General features: G+C 58.5%; 1 protein-coding gene across 5 annotated transcripts in view; it reads right to left on the bottom strand.

Moving 5' to 3' along the window:
- Positions 1 to 8679: 8679 nt before the first annotated feature.
- The window catches only part of ATP2B4 (ATPase plasma membrane Ca2+ transporting 4), a 54442-nt gene continuing 38171 nt past the window's right edge, over positions 8680 to 24950 (bottom strand). For 2 of the 5 annotated variants that reach the window (XM_054176401.1, XM_054176402.1), the window contains 10 exons: positions 24054 to 24233; positions 22964 to 23051; positions 22728 to 22834; positions 21216 to 21407; positions 20237 to 20450; positions 19338 to 19549; positions 17914 to 18021; positions 16821 to 17003; positions 14471 to 14663; positions 8984 to 9122 (listed from right to left, as the gene is read on the bottom strand). In XM_054176401.1, coding sequence (XP_054032376.1) covers positions 9097 to 9122; positions 14471 to 14663; positions 16821 to 17003; positions 17914 to 18021; positions 19338 to 19549; positions 20237 to 20450; positions 21216 to 21407; positions 22728 to 22834; positions 22964 to 23051; positions 24054 to 24233 — 1503 coding nt within the window. In that variant the 3' untranslated portion in view covers positions 8984 to 9096. Of the gene's footprint in view, positions 9123 to 14470; positions 14664 to 16820; positions 17004 to 17913; positions 18022 to 19337; positions 19550 to 20236; positions 20451 to 21215; positions 21408 to 22727; positions 22835 to 22963; positions 23052 to 24053; positions 24234 to 24950 lie in introns of all 5 variants that reach the window. The other 3 variants (XM_054176403.1, XM_054176400.1, XM_054176399.1) reach the window with 3 other exon arrangements.

Genomic DNA, 24950 nt, shown 5'->3' with positions numbered 1-24950 from the left:
AGGGGACCGCCGCAGCCGCCGCCGTATCGCCTCGATCCGCCGGGGCCGCCGCTCGGGCCGTTGCCTTGCCCGCTGCCAGCCTCAAAGATGGCGCCGAACATACGGGCAACGTCAGCTCGCCCGTTGCTAAGATGGCGGGCGGAGCGGCTTCACCCACTTCCGCCCCTTGAGGCCGGCGCGGGCGGGGCTGCTGGCGGTCGCTGCAGTGACTGACGTGACGCGGACGGGACCTGTAAACAAAGCGAGGCGGGCGGGAGGCTTTTCCCCCGAAGGCTTCCTCCCAAGGGTCACGCCGGCGCCTCTGGCCGCAGACAAAGCTCATGGCTGTGGGACGGGCAAGGGAGAGCTGCCCCTGCTGCGGTGCCCTGCGCCCACCTTCCTGTCAGGGCGTGCCATGGCGCCAAGCCTCAGCCACCAAGGTGGCCATGCCCTCTCTCACCCTGCCAGATGTTGCTCAAGCTTAGGTTTTACAAGCCAAAAGCCGTTCTGTGACTTCAGTCTGGTTTCCTGGGCGGGCAGGTGCTTGCTCTGGGGCCGTGGGACACATCAGGCTGCTCTGCCCCCCAGGGAGGGGTGCTCTGCACCCTGGCTGGGGTGTGCTGGGGCACAGCCATTCCTCTGCTAAGCCTTCGTTGTGCCAGATCACAGCCCTAAGCCTGCCTCCCATTGCTCTCTCTGTCCCAGCGTGCTGTGTCCTGCCTTGCTCGGGAGCAGGAGCAGTGCCTGTCCCCAGGGGCTGCTGCCAGGGGCAGCCCCACTCCTGCCCAGCCCCAGCCATTTCCTCCATTCAGTGTCTCAACCACCTGTGATTTGTTTCTTCCATTGTCTCCAGCCTGCACGAGGTTTACAAATTGCTCAGTCAAGGTCTGGAGGGGTGGAGAATGCTGCTGGCACAGACAGCTCCCCAGGAAAGCAGGCAAAGGAGGGTGACTGCATGGCAAACCTCCTACACCCTGTGTGTGTCACCTGGCAGCAGCTCCAAGGCTCCGGCGCTCAGCTGGGAAGTTTCAGGTTTAACTTTCTCACCCACAGCCTCACCCAGGTCGATCTTATCAGCCTGGCTTGGCCCTGGAGTTGTTACAGACACAGAGAAGCAGCCAGCTCTCCGCTGGAGCCAGCAAGTTAAACAGCTCCAGTGCAATAAACCTGCTTGGAGGGAGAGGATTTCACGGGCTGAGTGCTTTTATGTCCCACTGTCCTCCTTGTCTGGCCAAAGTCCCTCCATGGAGGCAAAACAGGCCCGGTACAGAGGCAGGATGTGGCTTGAAGCCAGTCCCCAGGAGGTGGAGATGACAACCTCGGCCATGCATCACCTTAGAGTCAGCACAGACAGCACTGGGGAGCAGGACAAGGGAGGATCTTTGCTCCGGGGCAGCTGACACACAGCCCAGGAGCATTGGTTTGGGTGGCGTGGGCCAGCCCTGCACTTGGGAGGAGGAAGAAGCTCTGCTTGAGTCATAAAATGCTAGGGGTTGGAAGGGGCCTCCAGAGATCAGAGGTCCAGAGGAAGGCCATGAAGATGATGAGGAGCTGGAGCACCTGCCCTGTGCCGACAGGCTGGGAGCTGGAGCCTGGAGAAGGCTCCAGGGAGACCTCAGAGCAGCCTTCCAGTACCTGGAGAGGGCTACAGGAGAGCTGGGAAGGGACTGCTGACAAGGGCTAGGAGTGACAGGATGAGGAACAATGGCTTTGGACTGGAAGAGAGGAGATTGAGACTGGAGATGAGGGAAAAAAAGTCTTTAGAGTGAGGCTGGGGAGACTCTGGCACAGGTTGCCCGGGGAGGCTGTCCCCCAGACAGCCTCGGCAAAGAGGTGCTGGAGAGGAACAAGCAGGTGCCAAGGAACACCACACTGCCAGGGGGGCAGCCTTGCTGGTCAGGGAGGGGGGATGGAGGAGGAGAGTGACATCTCTGTGCCCCCCGGGGAGAGCTGGGGTTGCAGCAGGAGGTGGTGGGGAGAGAAGGGCAGGGAGGAGAGGTGGTGGGGAGAGAGGAGCAGGGAGGAGAGGCGGTGGGGAGAGAGGGGCAGGGAGGAGAGGCGGTGGGGAGAGAGGGGCAGGGAGGAGCGGTGGGGAAAGCACAGGGAGGAGCGGTGGGGAGAGCACAGGGAGGAGCGGTGGGGAGAGCACAGGGAGGAGCGGTGGGGAGAGCACAGGGAGGAGCGGTGGGGAAAGCACAGGGAGGAGCGGTGGGGAGAGCACAGGGAGGAGCGGTGGCAGGCAAGTCCTTGCGTCCTTCCCCCCCCCGAAAAAGAGGTGCAAAAGCCTGCAGGGACGCCCGGTGGAGGCGCTTGGCAGTGCCTGCAGTCACGGAGCTGGCAGGGAGAGCTTGGAGATGCCCTCCCTGGAGCTGGGTTGGGGCTTTCCCATTCATCCTCCCCCCCGCAGGAGCCTTCCTGGGAGGCGAGCGCCGCAGGACATCTCCTCCTGAGCCGAGGGAAGGAAGCCAAAGGCTGCCCAGGGGTAAAAGTCGGTTTAGTTTTTTTCCCCCCTTTCTCGAGGTTGCCTCCAAAAAAACAACAGAGAACACCAAAGGGCTTATTGCACCCCAAAAAAACCCCTCTGCAAATTACCCTCCCCCCTCCTCTGCAAACCAAAGGAGGGAAGACCACCCCTCCACAGCTGCCTGCACGCAGGACCTGGAGGTGAAGGTGGGGGGGGGGGGGGGGGGGGGGGGGAGGAAAATGTCTTTGGTACCAATCCACCGATTTTATTTCACAGAATAATAATAAGAAAAGAAGAAAACCCAAAGCCCCCCCAGCCCCCCCTCCACTCCCCCCCCAGGGCTGAAGAACCGGATGCAGAAGCATGTTCAGTGTGTTTTAATTAACAAAGCATTCCAAGGGGATTCACGGAGGGGGAAGGGGAAGGGGGGGGGGGGGAGGGAAACGACTTTGGATTCCTGGCTGGCAATGGCACAACTCTGTTTCCCCCCCCTCCCCCCTAACCCTCCCTCCCCCCCCAGCCGTGCTCACTCGTGGCAGTTCAAGCAAAAAATAAAATATATAATATATATAGAGATCGATTTCTATTTATAGACATCTCCCCCTCTTTTTATCCCCCCCCCCCCGCCCCCCGTCCTTCCACCCCCCCTCTCCCTCTCAAGGCATGGCACAGTGTCTCCCCCCCCCCTAAAAGAAAAGTTCATGCTTCCAACCATGCCTTGGGGGGGGGGGGTTGGTTGTTTTCAAGCACCGAATCTCTCCCTCCCCCCCTATCCTTTCCCCCTTCCCCCCCCAAAAAAAAGTTGTTTCGTTTCGTCCTCCAATAATTTAAAGTCAGCTGCAGGTAGAGCACTGAAAAGCAGAGAGAGAGAGAAAGAGAGACACAGGAGAAAGGAAACAAAACACAGCCGGGGAGGGGGAAAGCACTTTACAGAAGAGAGGTACAGACAAGGACCATTTCTACTCCAAGCAACCATCAGTTGAGATAGAGATTTATATTTATATATATATATATGTATATAAAAAACAGTCCCCAACCCCCCCCCGCCCCGAAGTGTGTCCCTCCAGCTCAGGGGCAGTAGAAAGATGGCTCCTCAAAGGAAATAAAGCAGCTGGCCAGAGCCAGCCCGGGGACGAAACAAAGCTCAGTGCCTGCTGCAGACACAGGGCTTGGAAGTTGGTTTTGTTCAGTGTTCCTTTATTCTTCCCTCTCTGGTTCCGTTCCTCCTTCACCCCCAACGCCTATGGCTGACTCCCAAAGCTCCCTGCCTCAGCTCAGGGCAGCTCAAGGGGATTTGGAGCTGAGGTTTATTCATTTGCATAACGGTGAGAGAGATTTTCTTTATTTTCTTTCTTTGCTTTCCCCTCCCTCCTTTCCCTCCCCCCAACCCCCAGTCCCTTCCTGACCTGCCAGAGGAGAACAGCCCAAAAGTGACCTCAGCTAAAGAACCTCCCCAAGAAGCCTTGTGGCAAGCACCTGCCAGGCACAGAGCTCTGGGGGTGACTTTTGAGACCATTTGCATAACACTGAGAGAATTCTCTTTCTCTCTTCCAACCCTCCCTCTCCCCTGTCCCTTCCTAACCTGCCAGAGGAGAACAGCCCAAAAGAGACCTCAGCTGAAGAACCACCCCAAGCAGCCTTGTGGCAAGCACCTGCCAGGCACAGAGCTCTGGGGGTGACTTTTGAGACCATTTACCTAATATTTAGAGAGAATTCTTTCTTCCCCTTCTTTCTTCCTTCCTTTTCCACCTCTCCCTCTCCCCTCTGCCGTGTCCCTTCCTAACCTGGCAGAGGAGAACAGCCCAAAAGAGACCTCAGCTGAAGAACCACCCCAAGCAGCCTTGTGGCAGGCACCTGCCAGGCACAGAGCTCTGGGGGTGACTTTTGAGACCATTTGCATAACACTGAGAGAATTCTTTCTCCTTTCTTTCTTTCCCCTCCTTTCTCCCCCCCCCCCCCCACTAATCCCTTCCTAACCTGCCAGAGGAGAACAACCCAAAAGTGACTTCAGCTAAAGAACCATCCCAAGCAGCCTTGTGGCAAGCACCTGCCAGGCACAGAGCCCTGGGGGTGACTTTTGAGACCATTTCCATACACAGAATTCTCTTTTCTCTTTCCCCTCCCTCCTTTCCCTTCTCCCCTCTCCCCAATCCCTTCCTAACCTGGTAGAGGAGAACAACCCAGAACGAACTCGGCTAAAGAACCATCCCAAGCAGCCTTGTGGCAGGCACCTGCCAGGCACAGAGCCCTGGGGGTGACTTTTGAGACCATTTCCATACACAGAATTCTCTTTTCTCTTTCCCCTCCCTCCTTTCCCTTCTCCCCTCTCCCCAACCCCTTCCTAACCTGGTAGAGGAGAACAACCCAGAACGAACTCAGCTAAAGAACCATCCCAAGCAGCCTCGTGGCAAGCACCTGCCAGGCACAGAGCTCTGGGGGTGACTTTTGAGACCATTTGCATCACATTTAGAGAGAATTCTCTCTTTCCTCTCTTCCTTTTCCACCCCTCCTCTCCCCTGCCCCTTCCTAACCTGCCAGAGGAGAACAGCCCAGAAAGACCTCAGCTAAAGAACCGCCCCAAGCATCCTCGTGGCAAGCACCTGCCAGGCACAGAGCTCTGGGGGTGGCATTGAGAACCCCCAAAGTTGGCTTTGCTTTGTTTGTTGCAGCTTTAACTACTTTTTGCCATTATTTTCCCCCCCTTTTAAAACAGCTCTGAGGTATTAAATAAAAAATTAATAGCTATATATCAAAAAGGAAAACAGAACAAACCCCAAACCACCCCCACTTGGCATGAGTCTGACCCCCAAAAGGACTCAATAAATATTTAAGGGAAGCTTAAAGAACATCAGAACTTTATCCTCTCTCTTTTTGCCCTTTTTGGGGGGCTTTTTTCCCCTTTTCCCCTCCTTTTTTCCCCCCCAGCTTTTGGCTATTTTTCCCCTTCCCCCCCCGCCCTTTTTTTGGCCTTTTTTTTCCTCCTATTTCCCCTCCCCCCCCCAGCCTTTTTTTGCCCCCTTTCCCCCCCCTATTATTTTTCCCCACAGCCTTTTTTTTGCCCCTTTTTCCCCCCTATTTTTCCCCCCCAGCCTTTTTTTCCCCCTATTCCCCAGCCTTTTTTTGTCCTTTTTTTCCCCCCTATTTTTTTCCCCCAGGCCTTTCTTTTGGCCTTTTTTTTGCCCCTTTTTTCCCCTCCTATTTTTTTCCCCCAGCCTTTTTTTCCCCCTATTCCCCAGCCTTTTTTTGTCCTTTTTTTCCCCCCTATTTTTTTTTCCCCCAGGCCTTTCTTTTGGCCTTTTTTTGCTCCTTTTTATCCCCCCAGCCTTTTTTTTTTCCCCTTTTTTTTGCCTTTTTATTGCCCCTTTTTTTTTTCTCCTATTTCCCCCCCCCAGGCCTTTTTTTGCCCTTTTTTTTTTTCCTATTTTCCTCCCCCCCAGCTTTTTTTCCCTTTTTTTTTGCGCCCCCCCCCCCCCCAGCCTTTTCTTTTTCCCCTTTTTGCGTTTTTAGGTTTTTTTGGCCTTTTTCTCTTTTATTTCTTGGCTTTTTTTTTTTTTCCACCTTTTATTTTCTTTTTCTTTTTTTTTTTTTGCAAGTATTTCAAATACAAAACTCGATCACCTCCAGCACAGAACCCAACCCTCCCCTCCCCCCCCCCCCCCCGCCTCATTTAAGCCAAGGAAACGATTCCTCGCCCCCGCCCCGACCTCAGCTCACCCTGGTGGTGCCCAAGGTGTGGTCTCAGCGCCCCGGGCAGAGGGGGAGAGGGAGGGCAGTGATGGTTCGGCTGCGCGGGCAGGGGGCTCGACACGGACTCTGCGATCGAGGTGGGCAGTGGTGGCAACTTCTTCCTTGCTGTTGGCAGTGTACTGAGCCCAGCCTTCACCGCCCCCCCCCCGTGCCAGCACCGAGGCAGGAGACCTTTCCTCAGCTACCTGGGGGAGGTGGTGGTGGCGTTGGGGGGCGGGGGGGACACACACACAGAGGAATGGGATCGCTTCATCCTTCCCTTCTTCCCACCCCCAAGGAACGGAAGAGTGGGCGCCGGGCTCGGGAAGGGAACGAAGACACTTGGTTTGTGTGGTGGTCGTTAAGGAACACTTAAATCGTTGGCAAAGTGGTGGGGCCCGGGGGGGGGCTGCAGGCAGTGCTCGGAGAAGGCACGGGAGAGGCTGCTGTGCGCTCTGAAAGGGAAGGGAAGGGGAAAGCAGACAGCCCCCACCAGCCCCCCAGACCTCTCTGCTGCCGGGGATGGAGGCTGGGCAAAAGGTGAGGACCTCGTACAGCCACACGCTTACGACCAGGCTCTCTCTGCGGCCAAGCGACCCCAAGAGGGTGAAGGAGAGAAGGCAGCAGAGCTCCCCCCAGCCCTGCCTGCCCCCGGGGTGCTCCAGCAAGAGCCCCCAAGGGAGAAACTAAGCCCAAGCAAAGCAAGCTCCTGGCTCCTGCTCAGTCCTGTGGCTTCACAAGAGGAGGAGAGAAGGCAGCAGAGCTTCCCCCAGCCCTGCCTGCCCCCGGGGTGCTCCAGCAAGAGCCCCCAAGGGAGAAACTAAGCCCAAGCAAAGCAAGCTCCTGGCTCCTGCTCAGTCCTGTGGCTTCACCAGAGGGTCAGTTCAGAGCCAGCTTGCTCAGGACACCTGGGGGCCTTCGCTCATTAAAAACCCCAAACCACAAACCAAACAAACACCAAACCCCAGCACAGGACTCTCCCCAAATGGCTACAAGAGCTCAAGGTGAGGCAGGACCCAGTGTGAAGAGATGACCTTCAAGAAAGCAGCAAGTGAGGCAAAGCCTCTGTGCAGCAGCTCCTCTGGGAGGCCAGCAGCCAGCCAAGCTGCCAGCTCTGTGAGGAGCTGCCTCTGCTGGCAAAGCAGCAGCAGAAGTGTCATGGAAACCAAGGGTCCTCCCAAGGATCCTCCCTTCCTGCCACCAGCTGGAGACACAACCTGACTCATCCCTTCCATGGTCTGGGAGCTGACCCTCTGTCCTGTCCACAGCCTGATGCTTGCTCTCCTTGCAGCCTGCTGAGGCGTTGGCAGAGCTGGTGGGCATGGCTGGAGCATCCTCTGGGCTTCCTCAGCAGTTAGCTGAAGTTTGAACTCCAAGGCTGAAGGACAACTTAACCCAACGAGCCACAACAGGGGAAAACCACCCAAAAGTCCTCTGCTCTGGGCGGCAGAAGCCATTAAAGCCCTCCCCAAAGGTTCCAGAGCTGGTCAAAGAGAGCAGAAGAGATTTAAGACTCCCCAGGAAGCAGCCCTGGGTTTTTCCCTTCCCCCACCCTTCCACTGCCACTTCACCTCCACCTTGCTTTGGAGGAGGAGGAGGGAACACCAAAACCAACCAACAACCCCAAAACGTTAATAATTGAGAATCTTTTTCTCTCCAGCAAGGTTGCAGCCAAGTCCCCCCGGGGCCTGACTGGCAAGAGAGAGAGAGAGAGAGGAGTGTGTGCACGGGCAGGAGGAGCTGGCAAGGCTCGGTACCATGTTTCAAGGTGGAAGACTGCTGTACATCCCTGTCTCTAGCAACCTCGGAGTGAAAAGCTTCCCCCTGGCCTGGGCTTTACCTTCAAGCTGTGTGCTGACTCCCCACCGGGAGATGGCAAATCCCAGGAGCAAAGAACAAAAGCCCAACAACAACAACAACAGCAGCAGCAGCGGCGGCGGCAGAAGCCTAAAAACAAACCCCCTCCCCCAAACAAACCCCCCCCCCCACCCCAGGAGGGGCCAAAGAAAGAGAGAAACAAACACCAAAGCCAACAAGTCAAGTCCACAAGTGCAGCCCAGCCCCCTCGGGCCGGGAGCTGGGCAGGTTAAGACTACAACAACTTTTGAGCTTCCCTTTGAACATGCAAGAGTGAAAAAAAAACACAACCCCTCCCCCACAAGAGACCCCCAGGGAGCCCAACTCCGGGAGAGGAAACAACTCAGCTGCTTCAGCTTGGGTGAGTACCACTGGGAAAAGAAAACACAACCCCCCCCGCCCCCCTCCAAAACACACCACTAATAAAACCCCAGGATGGGAGATGCACAAAAGGGCTTCTGGCTTAGCCTCTCTCTCTCTCTCTCTCCCCCTCCCCCCAGCACCGTGGCACTCTGGTTCCCACTGCTTAACCGTGGTAAAAAAAACAACCCCCCCCAAACACACAGCCCCCCAAAACAAACAAGAACCCAACAACAGAAATACAACAAAACACCAAATCCCCCCACCCCCACCCCCAAAAAAATACCAACCCCACCGACCCCCCCCCTCAAAACGCTATAAGGATGAGCAGTCTGGCAGGGGGGGACCGCAGCGTGTGGTGCCAACGTCACACAGGGCCGAGGTGGAGGAGGAGGAGGAGGAGGAGGAGGGTTTCAGAGTTCTAAGGTCAAACTGATGTCTCCAAGCTGTGCAAGAGGCTCTCAGGCTGCGGGCTGCTGAGCTCAGCCTGCTGGCTGCTGTCCACTGCATTGTTGTTCCTGTTGAGGGCTGGAGCCGCGCCCGGGCTGCCCCCACCTCGCTTCGGGAGTCCCTCAGGCTCGGGGTCGTCGTCGGCGCCGTCAAGGAATGGTGTTCGAGGCTCATCTTCCTCCAGGGTGAACTCTGGGTGAGTCATGAAGTTGTGGATGGAGCTTCTGGACTCGGGTTTCTCGAGGCCTTCGTACAGGGAGCTACGGAACGCATTCACCACTTTGATCTGCCCGCGGAGGGGGGACAAAAGGGAGAGCGAGGGTTAGCAGGGGCTAGGAGAGACCCGGAGCTCCCAGGAGAAATCAAATGCATCATTTGCACAACAAAAGGCACAACACAAACCCCCGAAACCACGACAAAAAAAACCAAACAGCCCCAAAGCACAACGGGAACAACAGAACCACAAAGCTACGCCGCCGGGGGAGCTCTACGAGGGCCGGCACGGAGCAGGCTCGGGCTCTGGGTGTGGGGCAGGGAACCAACCAACTATGGGACGGCTTCAGAAGCTGCAAGAAAAGACACAACAGCAAAAAAAAACCCCACCCCCAGCCCCCCCCCCCTCCCCCAAAACCAAAACAAGCCCAAGGAGACCACTTGGGATGCATGGAAGCTCCCCAAGGCATTAGTTGTCCCGACGGGTGCGCAGCCGGGACCGGTGTGCGTGGACGAGGACAAGGAGGTGGAACTACAACTCAAACCAACAACACCAACAACAACAATCAATGGATGGATGGAAGAGGTGAGTTAGACAGGCAGCAGCTTCACTTCCAGGCAACCAACCAACCAACCCACCCACCCACCCCAAAACACAACCACCCCTCAGCTGTGGGAGCCCTCTGTGTTCTAGGGCAGGTTTGGACCCAGGGAAAGGAAGGGGCTTCCAAACGGTGTTGCCAAGGTTGCCCACACCAAGCAGCAGCTCCAAGTGAATGCCATGGCCAGGCCAAACCAGCCCCCAGCTGAACATGCAAGAAGCCAGAGCCCTGTGAGTTTCTCCCCCCACCCAGAGCTGCCACCTGGACCCCAGGCTGGAGCTCTGGCTCCTCTCCTACACAGCTCCGTGCTGCAGGAGCCTCAGTGGCTTCCAAAGGCACCTTCCTTGGGATGCTCTGCATGAAGAACCACCTCAGGCTCTGGGGGCCTGGCCACACACTGCTCCTGTGAGATCCAGGGGCTGGCAGCACCCCCAAAAGCCAGGCTCAACGTGTTACAAGCAGATCCAAAGCCTGGGTTTGGATGACCAAGGGTATGGCTCTGCTCCCTCCGTGGCACTGGAAGGGAGAGGTCTGGAGAGAAGCTGGGGGGTGGCTAGCAGTGCATCCCCTGCTGCCTCCAGCTCCTCTGGAGAGCCAGGCTTCAACTCTCCCAGCTCTCAGCCTCCCCAGCAGCCAAGTCACAGTTGTTTGGTCAGATGGGTGACAAGTGGCAGATCTGGGGAGCCCAGGGGGCTGCAGCAGACCTCTCCACCCCAGTGCAGGTGCTGGCATGCAGGAGACAACCACCATGTGCCCCTCAGGGGAGGCAGAGGGCTGCAGCTCTCACGGGGGACAGGGGGCTCTGACCCCCTGAGAGATGTCCAAAGGCATGGGTGGAAGGAGAGTGATGCAACCTGTGGCCTTCTGAAGCAGAGGCAACAAACTCAGGCAGCTGAAGGTCTCCCCAGGTCCTGGGGGAGCTGCTGGGATCTCTCACATGGCTTTGCCTTCTACTGCACTGCCAAGAGCAACTCCAAACCATCCCTGGGGTGACTCCACTGCAGCCTGCACCAGTGCTCTCCCTGCTGACTTTCTCAGGCCAGAGCCAGCAAGTTGCCTCCCTTCAGAGGTTCCCCCTCCATCCAACACCCTCCTGGGCTGAACTGAGCCATCCCCTCCCTCTGGAGAGGAAGCAGCTACTGACCAAAGCTGTCAGCAGGAACCAAGCATCTTGCCCAAGCTCTGGTGTGCTCTGTGGGAGCAGCAGAAGCCTTTGCTCTGTTCAGCAGAGTTTAGCTGGCACCAGAAGATCTGCTCAGTTCCTCCTCTTTGAAGGAAAGGCTTCCAGACCACCCTGGGCCTTAGTTCAGCAGTGCTGGGTGCACTGGGAAGAAGGTGGCACCTCCCTGTAGCAGTGCCAGCTGCCCCGGGGGCCTCCTGCCCTGTGGAAGCAGCACTGCTGCTCCTGAGCTACCTTCACCTACTCCCAGAGGAATCCACCCCCCACCCCTCTGCCTGCTCTCATGGTGTCCTTGGGGTCTGAAGCTGGATCACAGAAGGGAGGAGAGCCACAGATCCCACAGCAGGGCTGCTCCTGTGCAGCATCCCTGTGCTGCACCCTGCAGAGCCTCCTCAGCACTCAGCTGCTGGCCAAGGGAGCGGAGAGCTGCTGGAGGGAGGAGGATTCAGACATCCCCTGGCCAGCTGACAAGGCAAATACAGACTCCTGTGTTCTGCCACTCCTCTGCCAAGGGGCTGCAGGTCTGCTGAGGGAACAGAGATGCCAATCCTCTTCCTGGGGAGATGAGCTGGGTTCAGCTGTCCACCTGGGGCTGGCACGCAGGCTAGGAGGGAAAGACACCAAGCAGCAAGGGCCTCCTAGGGGGCTTTGGTCTCAGCACTCACAGAACCACAGCAGAGCAGCTGAAGGAGAGTCTTGTGCCTGGAACCCTGGAGATCCTGCCTGCAGGCTGTGGCAGGGCTCCCCTCTCATGAGGGATGCCCTTCTGAGCCCACTCTCCACCTTGTTCAGAAGGATGAGGCAGCAATGGGACACCCTCCTGGCATGGGCTTGGCACATCCCAGCTAGAAACAAAGCCACCAGCTCCTGCACACACACACACACACACACACGAGCTGGATGACACCCATGAGGAGATGAGCATGGACCAAGTCCCCCTCATGGTGCTGGAGCACAGCTGGCCTGCAGAAATGGGAAGTTGATGCAGCTGGGAAGAGAAATTCAGAGCTGTGTCTGCTGCACTAAGGAGCACAGCAAGCTCCTGGCTGGATTCAGTGCTTAGCTGGAATGCACAAGGCCAGAGGAGGCCACCAAGCAGGCCACCAAGCAGGCCACCTGCCAGCAAGGCCCAGCTGGCACATCACCAACACCTTGGCAACAGCCACTGCAAGCACCAGCAAAGCACTGAGCCCTGAAAGGCAGCTTGGAAACCCAACCTAAACCAAGCACCCCCAGGCCAAACCAGCTCAGGAGAGCCAAAGCAACTGGGTGGAGAGGCCAGAGCCAGCTCAGAGGTGGAAGCAGCCTCCTCCCTGCCCCATCCTCTCAAGCACTGCCGAGTCCAAACCCTAGCTACCATATCCCTGCCCTCAGCCCCACCAACAAACTTCTGCTGCAGCCTTCCTCAGCTTTCCTGCCTTTGGTTTGAGCACTGCTGGCAGCAACTGCTGTGAAATTAATTCAGCTGTTCCCTCATCAAAAGGAACTTAGCAGCACAGGAATGTCTTTTGAAGGAGCCAGGCAGAGCAAACAAAGATGAAACCCAGCCCCAGCTGAGCTGAAAGCCTCCTCCCTCCCTGCCCCTGCTCAGGCTCAGGCCTCCTTTCCACCCAAACCCTTCCCCAACCTGCACAAACTCCAGGCCTGGAATTCATTCTCCTTGCACAGCATCACTGCAGCACCACAAGGTGCTGGGCAAACCCCCACTGCTCCCAGACAGAGGTGGAAATGGCCTCTGCAGGAAAGCAGCACCAGCTCCACCGCTGCTTGGCTTTGCCCAGCTCCCTCAACCCCCAGGGAAAAGCCCCCAGGGAGAGCAGCTCAGCTCTGCAAGCCACCTCCTGAGGGCCATTGCTGAGCCCTCTCCCTCTCCTCCATCAGCAGGTGGGGCTGGGAGGAGCAGCCCTGGAGAGCTCATCCCACAGGAGTGTGGGTGGAAGACAGAGGGGCAGCATCGATCTGCATGGAGGGAAGTGGAGCTTTGAGAGAGAGGGAAGGGAGGCAGCAGAGGGGAACAGAGGCAAGTCCAGGCAGAGAAGAGAGAGGGAAGACTTTGAGAGACCTGGCTCAGCTTCTGGTCAAGGCTGCCTGGAAGGGCAGAAGCTCTCCAAGTTATCTGTTCAGGGAATTCATCCTCAGACTGCAAAAAAAAAACCTCCCTCTGTGTTTTGGTTTTGCAGCCCCCAGGCCCACTGCCCTGAGACCCCCTCTGAGCAGTTCTCCTCCCAGTAGCAAGTCTTGGTGGTGCACAGAATGCAGTCAGGAGCAGACCTCAGAAACACTGAGGTTAACCCAGTTCCAATCCAAGCATCAGTGTCAGCTAAAGGAGAGAGAGAGAGAAAACAAAGGCAGCAGAAATTCTCTCTCCTCTCCCACAGGGAGACTGAAAGGTGGTCAGAAAGGCACCCAGAGGAGGAGAGGGGAAATGAGTGTGCAATAAAAAGAGGCCAATGGTCCAGGAGAGCCACACTGCCTCCTCACAGCCCTGCAGAGAGAACTCAGCTCACCTGCTCCTGAGCCCACGCTCAGACAGGGCCTTTTCTGCAGCCTGCCAACCCACAGCCAGATCCAGGACCCAGCTGTGCCCCTGACCTTCAGCAGGGCCAGGGTGCCCACCTCCCTTTGCATGCAGAGAGTGGCATCACCCAGACCTGCTGTGGGCAGGGCAGGAGCTGCTGCAGCTGGGCAGTGATGCTGCAGCCCTGGCTGGGCACCAGCAGAGCCCTGGGGCTGCCCCCACAGCCCTGGCTGGGCAGCAGAGAGCTGGCTCAGCTCTGGCATGCAAGCTTGCAGGTGGGACAGAGGAGGCTGCCTGCCCACAAGCCAGCTCTGACAGCAGAGGCTGAGCTGCAGGTGAGCAGCCCCAAGATGTCACCACCAGCCAGCTGAGCCCCAGTGCCCAGCTGCTCTCCTGCACCACCCAACCAAGGCAGGAGCCAGGAGCCCTTCTCACAGGCGTGCCAGAGGCAGAGGGCCCCCAGGCAGCGTGGCTCAGGCAGCATGGCTCAGCCAGTCCCAGCAGCTCCCTGGGAAGGTCAGAGTGGCTGCTGTGCCTCCAAACAGGCTCACAGCATCGGTCAAGCAACTTCTCTGCCCATCCCCTGCCCTCCTGGGGCACGGTGGGGCTGGGCAGAGCTGAGGCAGCAGGGGGGGAGCAGCTCTGGGGGCAGGGTGCCTGCCTGCCTGCCTGCCTGCAGTGCTTGCAGCTGCTTGTGCACACAGAGCTCTGCTCAGCCAGAGCCACCGCCGGTGGCTCTGGGCACCCCTTGAAGAGGTGGAGTCACAGAGATCAAGCCTGCAGGAGGAGGAGGGGAGGTAAAACACCCCCAAAAACCAAAGCAGAGGAAGCACCAAGGGATGGGGTGGGGAAGGATTTGCCAACTGCTTGCTTAAAGGATTTGTCAACCGCTTGAAGGTGCAACAGCAACAACCTCTCTGCTCCCTGGGCTGGGGGTGGGTTTGGACACCCCCCCACCCTGTCCCACCCCATCCTTCCTCTTGGACATCTTGGTGTGAGTCAGGAGTTGAGAGGGGGGGAGAGAGAGAGAGAGGGAGGGAAGAGAGAAGAGGCTGGGTTAGGGGGGTGCAGGTGCTCTCTGTGGCCATTAGAATCATGCATTGTAAGAGACTATCACTCACTGCCCGCAGGAGGAGATGCAGCAGCAGCAGCAACAGCAGAAGTGGTGGGAGTGGAATTGACGGAGGAAAGAGCTACATGGGTTGGGCTAGAAACATTTTTTACATCGTGGTGCTGGCTCACGATGGAAGGCTGTCTCCTGAGGGCTCCCTGCAAAGAGGAGGCGCCGGTCTGGAATGTGTAAACTACGTCCATCTGCAAAGAACCAGAGAGTGAGATAGCATCGCCCCGGGGCACAGCCAGGAGAGAGGGGGCAGGGCTGGAGGGGAGCAGGGGGGATGGGCAGACACACGCAGGACAGGAAGGAAAGAGGAGGAGAAGGTGGGGAGGGAGAGGGAGGAGAGAGCCCACCCCGCGCTCCCCCACGCCGGGCTGGCTTGGGGCTTGTGGTCAGCTTCCAGCCCCTGCCCTGCTCACCCCGGGGAGGCAGGCAGGGCTCAGCCCACCGCCGAGGCAAGAGGCTGGGGTGGGTGGGAGAGAGAGGAAACCCCTTGGGCTGTGCCAAGGAAGAGAGAGGGCAGAGGGGTGAGCTGCCAGCAGCTGGTCCAGGGTGGGATGCACAGGTCTCTGGGATGCACAGCCCAGGGGGGCTGAATCCTGGGGGGGCACAGCAGGAGCCCTCCAGCAGCCACCTGTGCTGGGACAACCTCCCAGCCTCTGCCAGGCTCCTGGCTCTGCACAGGCCTGGGAGCAGAGCTGGCAGGGCCAGGCAGGGATGCAGCAGGGAAGCAGCCTCCGTGGTGGGCCACAGCTGCCCTGTGGGCATCCACCCCAGGCCAGAGCAGCACCTGGGCCCCCCCCACAGCTCCCCAGACACTTGGCAGCTGGGCTGTCCCCAGTCCTGTGCCAATCAGCCCAAGGCTGGCAGAGGGCACAGCCCTGTGCCTCACCAGCTTGCCCACCTTTGCCATATGGCTCCTGGGGAAGGGCAGCCTCCTCCAGACCCACATGGAGCTCCAGCTCGCCCTGGAGGTGCTTCACACACTGCGTTGGCTCTCCCTCCACTGGGGGGTCCACATGCACCCAGGGCACAGGCTGGCCCCCAGGGGGAAGAGCCTCCTGCTTGAGGGGCACCATGCTGGGGCAGAAGCCCCCAGGTGCTCAGGTTGGACCTGCTCTGGCTGCTCAGCTCTGCTGCCCACAGCCAGGGGAAGTGCTGCTCCAGAGGCTCCAGGATGTGCCAGCACCCAGCAGTGTTCTTCCTGCTGCTGGAGCTTGTCTCAGCCCAGGTCCACCACAAGCCAGTCTCCAGGCTCCAGCCCAGCAGCACAGCTGGTGGCTGCCACTGCAGCCCTCCAGGCCTCCAGCACCTCTGGGACCACTCCCCAGACAGCCCAATGCTCCCAGCACCTCTTCAAGTGGATGACCCAGACCAAGCTGGCAGCACCAGCAGTGCCCTGGGCCCCCAGGAGAGTCCAACCACCGCTCTCAGTGGCCGGGCAGGCAAGGCTGAACCTCACCTTGAAACCATCGAGGCAAGAGCTCAGAGAGGAGAGGCAGAGCTCCCAAGGCACAGCACAGCTGCTGTGCTCACTCCAGCCCCTGGGGCTGGGCCAGTTTGGTTACCTCCATCGGCTGGAGGAGCAGAGGAAGAGGAAGGGAAGGGAACACAGCAGCCCTGCACGCCTGCAGCTTTCCCTCCGGGGGGCAGCTCTGCCCAGGCCCCAAGGAAAGATGAGGAACAGTGACCTGGCTGCAGGGAACTCCTCCTGCCCTGCCCAGCCAGCAGCCTGGGGGAGAACAATCACTGAGAAACCACAGGAAAGCCTGCAGAGCTGCTGTGGCAGCAGGTTGCCAGAGGGCATCTCCTCCCCTGCAGGGCCAAGAGCTCCAGGTGAAGAGCCTGGAGAGCTGGCAGGGAAGAACCCTTGGCCAAAGGGCCACTGAGAAGGACAGGGAGCAGGAAAGGAGCAACACCAGAGAGGGTCTCACCCAGGCAGATCCCTCCTGGGCACATTCCTCACTGGGAGCAGCCTCCCAGCAGTGACCAAGAGCAGCCTCAATGCTGACCTGCTCACTGCCCACCTGGAGAAGAGCCTGGGCAGCTCTCTGCTCCCCCCACCAGCTTCTAAAGCTCCCTTCCTCTGCTGCAGGAGGTGTCCACCACCTGGCCTCAGGCTGCAGGACACTGTGCTCTGCACCACAGCAGAGCAGTGCCTCCCCCACCCCAGACTGCCCACCCAGGGCAGCCCCAGCAAGGCACAGGTGGTGAGAGAGGTCTAGCCCAGAAGGTGATAGCATCCTCCAAGCAGCAGCTGTCACCTCCTTCCAGACAGAGCTCCTGGAGAAAAAGAAAGAGAAAGAAAGAGAGAGGAGGAGGAGCAGCCCCTGGCAGCCCCTGGCAGCCCATACCTGTGTCTGTATCCTGTTGAGGCCTCGGAACCACAGGATCTGCCCACGCCGCAGCTCCATCTCGGCGTGGTCGATCTCGTCCACATCTTCAGGCAGCTCCTCCTCTGGGATCTCCTCCTTGGTGATGCCATGCCCAGCTTCCTTCAGGAACTTCAGGTGGCTGGTTGGGACAGTGCAGATCAGCTGGGGAGAGGCAGGGAGAGAGCAGCTTCTTAGCCTGCAGGCCAGGGCAGCGTGGAGCCCACCACCGGCCTCGACCAAGAGGAGCAGCGAGCTGCCAGCACTCAGCTGGGAGCCAGCAGCAGGCAGCAGAGCTGTGCCCCATGGCAGGCAGCAGAGCTGTGCCCCATGGCAGGCAGCAGAGCTGTGCCCCTGCTGGCTGTACCCCTGCTAGCTGTGCCCCACAGCACACAGCAGAGCTGTGCCCCTGCTGGCTGTGCCCCTGCTAGCTGTGCCCCACAGCACACAGCAGAGCTGTGCCCCTGCTAGCTGTGCCCCACAGCACACAGCAGAGCTGTGCCCCTGCTGGCTGTGCCCCACAGCAGACAGCAGAGCTGTGCCCCATGGCAGGCAGCAGAGCTGTGCCCCTGCTGGCTGTACCCCTGCTAGCTGTGCCCCACAGCACACAGCAGAGCTGTGCCCCTGCTGGCTGTGCCCCACAGCAGGCAGCAGAGCTGTGCCCCACAGCAGGCAGCAGAGCTGTGCCCCTGCTAGCTGTGCCCCACAGCACACAGCAGAGCTGTGCCCCTGCTGGCTGTGCCCCACAGCAGACAGCAGAGCCGTGTCCCGGCTGTGCCCCACAGCAGGCAGCAGAGCTGTGCCCCTGCTGGCTGTGCCCCACAGCAGGCAGCAGAGCTGTGCCCCTGCTGGCTGTGCCCCACAGCAGGCAGCAGAGCTGTGCCCCTGCTGGCTGTGCCCCACAGCAGGCAGTGGGGGGAGGAGGGGGCTGAGGAGCAACCTCAAGGGGCTTCATCCCTTTGCAAGGCTGCTGTGGATGAACAGTAGGGAGAGGAAGGGCAGGGGGAAGGCAGGGGCAGGGCTGTGGGCACACCGTGGCCTGGGGCAACAAGGGGGGGTTCAGACTGGCTCTTACCTGGCCCCAGAGGAGCTCTCCCACTCCAATGAAAATACACCAGAACCACTGGCTCAGGGTGAGCCCAGAGCAGCTGAATGGCTTCCCACCAAACTCCACAATGATGATCTGCAGCACAGGAGACAGCAAGTCACACACTGGGGAGCTCCAAGGGCTGCAAAGGTCACCTACAGGGTGCCCCAGGGAAGGGGGCAGGAGCAGGGACCTCACATCTAGGCTAATGACTTCACAGAGATGTCAGCCCTGGCACCTCCCAGCACACTCTGGACCCCAACACTCAGGTTGTGTGCCACCAAGAAGCTGCTGGAGAAGAACAACAGAACATTGGAGCTGCTGGGGAGGAACAGACTGGAGATTGGGAGGAGATTCCTGACTCTGAGGGTGGGGAGACACTGGCACAGGCTGCCCAGGCAGGCTGTGGCTGCCTCCCTCCTGCAGGTGTTCAAGCCCAGGCTGGATGAGGCCTTGAGCAGCCTGGGCTGGTGGGATCTGCCTGGGTGAGACTGGATGATCTTTAAGGTCCCTTCCAAACCAACCCATTCCAGGACTCTATGAAGGTGACTGAGAAGCCACAACCCCAAACCAGCTGAGCTGAGAGAAGGAACCGTGAGGCACTGCCCCAATCCATGACTGGATGAGCTTGGGAGCTCCCTTCCCACCCATTCCAGGACTCTATGAAGGTGACAGAGATGCCACAATACCCAGGCCAGCTCAGTGAAGAGAAGGAGCTGCAAGGCACTGCCCCAATCCATGGCTGGATGAGCTTGGGAGGGTCCTGCCAAGCCATTCCAGGACTCTCTGGAAGCGACAGAGAAGCCACAATACCCAGGCCAGCTGAGCTAAGAGAAGGAGCTGCAAGGAACTGCCCCAGTCCAGGGGTGGATGAGCTTGGGAGCTCCCTTCCAACCCATTCCAGGACTCTCTAGAAGCAACAGAGGAGCCACAAGCCCAAACCAGCTGCGCTGAGAGAAGGAGCTGTGAGGCACTGCCCCAACCCATGGCTGGATGAGCTTGGGAGCTCCCTTCCAACCCACTCCAGGACTCTCTGGAAGCGACAGAGGAGCCACAAGCCCAAACCAGCTGAGCTGAGAGAAGGAGCTGTGAGGCACTGCCCCAACCCATGGCTGGATGAGCTTGGGAGCTCCCTTCCAACCCACTCCAGGACTCTCTGGAAGCGACAGAGGAGCCACAAGCCCAAACCAGCTGAGCTGAGAGAAGGAGCTGTGAGGCACTGCCCTGACCCATGGCTGGATGAGCTTGGGAGGGTCCTGCCAAGCCACTCCAGGACTCTCTGGAAGCGACAGAGGAGCCACAAGCCCAAACCAGCTGCGCTGAGAGGAGCCGCTTGGCACTGCCCCGGCCCACGAGCGGCCGCCCCCGGGGAGGGGCTGGCAGGCCGGGCAGGGCCCTCGCCGGGGCCTCACCTGCGCCACGAAGGTGCCCAGCACCACGCTGCAGAAGATGGGGTTGCGGTAGATGGCCTCGAAGACGTTGCGCTCGCCGTGGATCTTGCGCGCGTTGATCTCGTTGAAGAGCTGCATCATGACGAAGGTGTTGAAGACGATGGTGTAGTGCTCCGTGGGCGGCGAGTGCAGCGGCGCGTTCCGCCCGCTGTCGATGTCGAAGAACCTCTCCCCTGGGCGCGGGCAGGGAGGGCGCAGAGGGGGAGGGAGGGAGGGAGGGCGCAGAGAAAGGGAGGGAGGGAGGGAGGGAGCAGAGAAAGGGAGGGAGGGAGGGAGGGAGCAGAGAAAGGGAGGGAGGGAGGGAGGGAGGGAGCAGAGAAAGGGAGGGAGGGAGCAGAGAAAGGGAGGGAGGGAGCAGAGAAAGGGAGGGAGGGAGGGAGGGAGGGAGCAGAGAAAGGGAGGGAGGGGGCAGAAGATTAGCAGGGGAAAAGAGAGGAGCTCCTCCTCCTCCCTCCTCTCCTGCAGTGCTGCAGGGAGGATGCCAGCCTCTTCCTGAAGAGCTCCTGGCTCGGATGAAGGCTTCCCCACTGACCCAGCTAGAAGCAGATCCTTCCTCTTGACCCAACTGAAGATGACTCCACCTTGACCCAGATGGAAGACCTCCCTGACCCAGCTAAAAGACCACCCCCAGCTCAACCCACATAAAAGACCACCCCCAACCCAGCTAAACCAAGACCCCCACCCTGACCCACCAACCTCCAGAGCGAGATCCCCTCATCACCCCCTGCCTTCCCATCCGTTATTCAACGAGTTGTGCCCTGGCCAGCGTGAGGTTGCCAAGCTGGGGCCCACCAAGGGTCCTCAACACTTAGGGGAGGCAAGGTGGCCTGAGAGGCAGGGGCTGGGGTCTCAAAGCTCACCTGCAAAGAGCAGGGTGAAGATGATGGTCAGCTGGTAGACAGCATGGCCCAGGATGTTCTTCATCATGGTGCGGGAGATGAGAGGCTTGTTGCGGCCGTAGGGCTTGCGGAGCAGCAGCGACTCGGAGGGAGGCTCCGTGGCCAGGGCTAAGGAGGCGAAGGTGTCCATGATCAGGTTCACCCACAGCATCTGGACAGCCTTCAGAGGAGAGTCCTGCAGAGAGAGAGAGTGGGGAGAACGTGACACACCACCAGAGCCACCCTCTTTCCGTGGTCATGTCACGCTGCTGAGTCTACCTCTGCAGCCCAGCCATCCCATGGCATCTTGGAAAAGACCTCCAAGACCTCAGCATCTGAAGGGGACCTGCAGGAAGGCTGGGGAGGGGCTGTTCAGAAGGCCCTGTGGTGGTAGGACAAGGAGCAATGGTTCAGAACCAGAGCAGGGTAGGTGTAGGTTGGACATCAGGAGGAGGCTCTGCACAGTGAGGGTGGTGAGACACTGGGACAGGCTGCCCAGGCAGGTGGTTGAGGCTCCATCCCTGGAGGCACTGAAGGTCAGACTCAGTGTGGCCCTGGGCAGCCTGCTCCAGCTGGAGGTGTCCCTGCTGACTGCAGGGGTGTTGGACAAGGTAAGTTTTGAGGTTCCCTTTGAACCTGATGCAGTTTGTGAATCATTCAGTCCAACCACCAACCCAACACCTCCGTGGCCCCGAGTGCCACAAGCCTTTTGCCCACCTCCAGGGCTGGGGACTCCACCACCTCCCTGGGCAGCCTGTTCCAATCCCTGACCACTCTTTCAGTCAAGAAATCCTTCCTAACACCCAACCTAAACCTTTGGAGCAGCCTGAGGCCATTTCCTCTTGTCCTGTCATTAGCCACTTGTGAGAAGAGGCCAACACCACCCAACCCACCCTCGTTCCACTCCCTGTTTCGCAGGGCTGCCCCCATCCTCCTGCTGCCAAGCTCAGCAGCCCCATACCTGCGTGATGCAGGCTCCTGTGAAGGCCACAATGACAGCCACAACGTTCACAGTCAGCTGGAACTGCAGGAACTTGGAGATGCTGTCGTAGACATTGCGCCCCCACATCACCGCCTTGACGATGCTGGTGAAGTTGTCGTCCGTCAGGATGATGTCTGAGGCCTCCTTGGCCACATCTGTGCCTGCAATGCCCTTGAGGAGCAGGGAGAAAGCCAGGGGGTGAGGCAGTGTGGCAGCTTTAGGCTATGCCTCTAAAACTGAGCTGCAGATTTCGAGCAGAGAAATATAAATAGAGCAGAATTAACCAGGCTGGAAGAGACCTCAGAGACCATCGAGTCCAACCTCTCACCCAGCACCATCTGAGCAACTCAACCATGGCACTGGGTGCCTCAGCCAGGCTCTTCCTAAACACCTCCAGGGATGGTGACTCCACCACCTCCCTGGGTACTGGGTGTAAAGGAAAGCAAAAGATTGTTCCAAACCAATGCACTGGATGGAGGTCTGGGATAAGAGAAGCTGTATCAGAGCAACTCTTCACATTTCACTTCCTTTCCCCTTCCTTTCCTCTCCTGACCTTGGCTGCTTTGCTTCACCCAGGAGATAGCAGTGCTCCTGCCTGGCTTTGAGATGAGCCAACCCACTGCTGCTCTCTCAGCTCCTCTTTATTCCCCCTCTCTCAGGTACAGGGGGGTCAGTGGAGCAGCTTCCCTGCCCTGCTGGACCAGGGGGGTTTCCATGCTATTTGCTACTGGTAAATATCTGCATAACACTGTGACTCCTGTGTGTTTTGTACAGGTTCACTGCATTCCACTGTGGAGTGTGGGTTTTGCTTGTCAACACAGCTTCATTTGCTCCTGGCTGAAGTTAATGCTGAGGGAAACTTCAACCCACCACAGGCAGGCAGCTCCCTGCTCGCTGCCTGCCCAGCTCTGCTTCTTCCCTCAAAGAGCCCCCAGGAGAAAAAATGTGGTGGGGGCCAGGGGAGCTGGAGCCAGGCCCAGGTTCCACAGCGAGTCCTGCTGCAGCAGCACAGCCCACAGCAGAGGCTCTGAAGCAGTGAAGCCTCCAAAGACAGACAGCAGCTTGGCTCTGAGTCAGTGCAGCTCTTCAGCTCATCGTTGGCTGTGCCCCAAAAGATCACAGAAGTCTCAGCATGGTGGGAAGGGACCTCTGGGGGTCATCCAACTCCAACCCTCCCTGCCCAAAGCAGGATCTGCTCAAGTCAGTCACCCAGGAACACATCCAGGTGGGTTTTGAAACGCCTCCAGAGATGGAGACTCCACCACCTCTCTGGGCAAGCCTGCTCCAGGGCTCTGCCACCCTCAAAGAGAAGAACTTTTCCCCTGACGATGTCTGAAGATCTTTTCTGCTCCTCCCAAGGTCATGAGAACGAAAAGCAAACCTCCAAAGGGCTCCTGCTTCAAAAGGCAAAGAGTTTCCCCAGCCCAGAGACCACCTGAGTGTTGAGAAGGCCCAAGAATGCCACCAGCTTCCCACCCCCCACATCCATACCATGGCAAACCCAACGTCAGCTTTCTTCAGCGCTGGGCCATCGTTGGTCCCATCCCCAGTCACAGCCACCACCTGCCTCTGCTCACCAACAGTGCTGTCAATAATGCCTGAAAGAGAGACAAGCAGCTCAGGGAAAAGCTCAGCAGGCTCCCAGCATGGATGCTGCTGGAAGAGCAGCCAGGCAGGGCAGGCTGAGCCCCCCCTGGGCAGCTGCAGCAGCTGGGGCAGGGGCTCACCTTTCACCAGGGTGTGCTTGTCTGTGGGGGAGGAGCGAGCCAGCACACGCAGCTTGGGCCAGATCTTATCCAGCTGCTCCTGTTCCACCTGCAGGGCAAGGCAAGGAGTCAGAAACCTTCTGCCCCACCAGAAAGCAAGGCCCAGCTGGGAGGGGACAGCAGCCAGACCGCCCCTGGCTGAGGAGGCAAATCATAGAACGCCCTGGGTCAGGAGGGACCCCAAAGACCTAGCCCCAACCCCCCTGCTGTGGTCAGAGACACCTTGCACTGGACCAGGCAGGATGCCAGCTGCAGTTACCGAGGGAGAAGAAGAAGAAGAGAGAAGAAGAAGAGAGAAGAAGAAGAGAGAAGAAGAAGAGAGAAGAAGAAGAGAGAAGAAGAAGAGAGAAGAAGAAGAGAGAAGAAGAAGAGAGAAGAAGAAGAGAGAAGAAGAAGAGAGAAGAAGAAGAGAGAAGAAGAAGAGAGAAGAAGAAGAGAGAAGAAGAAGAGAGAAGAAGAAGAGAGAAGAAGAAGAGAGAAGAAGAAGAGAGAAGAAGAAGAGAGAAGAAGAAGAGAGAAGAAGAAGAGAGAAGAAGAAGAGAGAAGAAGAAGAGAGAAGAAGAAGAGAGAAGAAGAAGAGAGAAGAAGAAGAGAGAAGAAGAAGAGAGAAGAAGAAGAGAGAAGAAGAAGAGAGAAGAAGAAGAGAGAAGAAGAAGAGAGAAGAAGAAGAGAGAAGAAGAAGAGAGAAGAAGAAGAGAGAAGAAGAAGAGAGAAGAAGAAGAGAGAAGAAGAAGAGAGAAGAAGAAGAGAGAAGAAGAAGAGAGAAGAAGAAGAGAGAAGAAGAAGAGAGAAGAAGAAGAGAGAAGAAGAAGAGAGAAGAAGAAGAGAGAAGAAGAAGAGAGAAGACCAGGTTGAAAGAGACCTTCAAGATCATCGTCTCCAACCTATCACCCAACACCACCTTATCAACTAACCCATGGCACCAAGCACCCCATCAAGTCTCCTCCTGAACACCTCCAGTGATGGAGGACATCCCCGCAGGCCTCAGCGCCCTGTGCTGCCCCTGCAGGCAGGGCCGGGGCCGCGCTCCCCCCTCGCCCTGCGCTCCCACCTCGCCCTTCTCGTTGCGGATGAGGCGGTTGAACTCCTTCCCCTCCAGGCACAGGAAGTCCTCCCCGGGCAGCAGGATGCCACACTTGGTGGCAATGGCTCTGGCGGTGTTGATGTTGTCCCCTGTCACCATCCGGACGGTGATGCCGGCACGCTGGCACTTCAGGATGGCGTCTGGCACCTGGGGAAGGACAGGGTCAGGGCTGGGCTGCTCCTGGGAGCCAGGCAGCTGCTCTGCCCTCCTCCCTAGAAGGGATCTGGAAGGGGTCAGGAACCTGCACCCAGCCCTGGCCCAGCTTGGTGCTGACACAGGGGGAGAGAAGTGGATTGAGAACCGGTGCCCAAAAGCAGCTCAGCCTCCTGGGCTGGAGCAGCTCTGAGGCCAGGCTCAGGAAGCAGGCTCCAGGGAGACCTTCTGGGGGCCCTTCAAGGGGCCCACAGAAAGCTGGGGACAGACTTGTTGAGCAGGGCCTGCTGTGACAGGACAAGGGGGGTGGTTTGAAGCTAAAAGGGAGATTCAGACTGTACAGGAGGAGGAATTTTCTGGTTGCAGTGGGAGTGGTGAGATCTTGGCACAGGTTGCCCAGAGGTGGGAGACACTCTGTCTCTGGAACCACTCCAGGTCAGGTTTGGGGCTCTCAGCAACCTGCTCTAGTTGCAGATGTCCCTGCTGACTGCAGGGGGCTTGGACCAGATGAGCTCTGAAGGTCTCTTCCCAGCCAAACCAGTCTGGGATTCCCTGATTGATCCCTGGGGTGCTGGGGGAAGCCCTCAGGGACTGGAGGAGATGGCAGCTCGCTGCTCCTGCCCTCGCCATGGCTCCGGCCACACTCATCTGTGTGCCCAGAGCAGCTCCCCCAGCAGACAGCAGGAGCTCTTCCAGCCCCTGTCCCAAGGG

Source organism: Dryobates pubescens, chromosome 35 (genome assembly GCF_014839835.1).
Source record: "Dryobates pubescens isolate bDryPub1 chromosome 35, bDryPub1.pri, whole genome shotgun sequence".
NCBI classification, from domain to species: domain Eukaryota; kingdom Metazoa; phylum Chordata; class Aves; order Piciformes; family Picidae; genus Dryobates; species Dryobates pubescens.
This window is presented reverse-complemented; position numbering and strand designations above follow the sequence as displayed.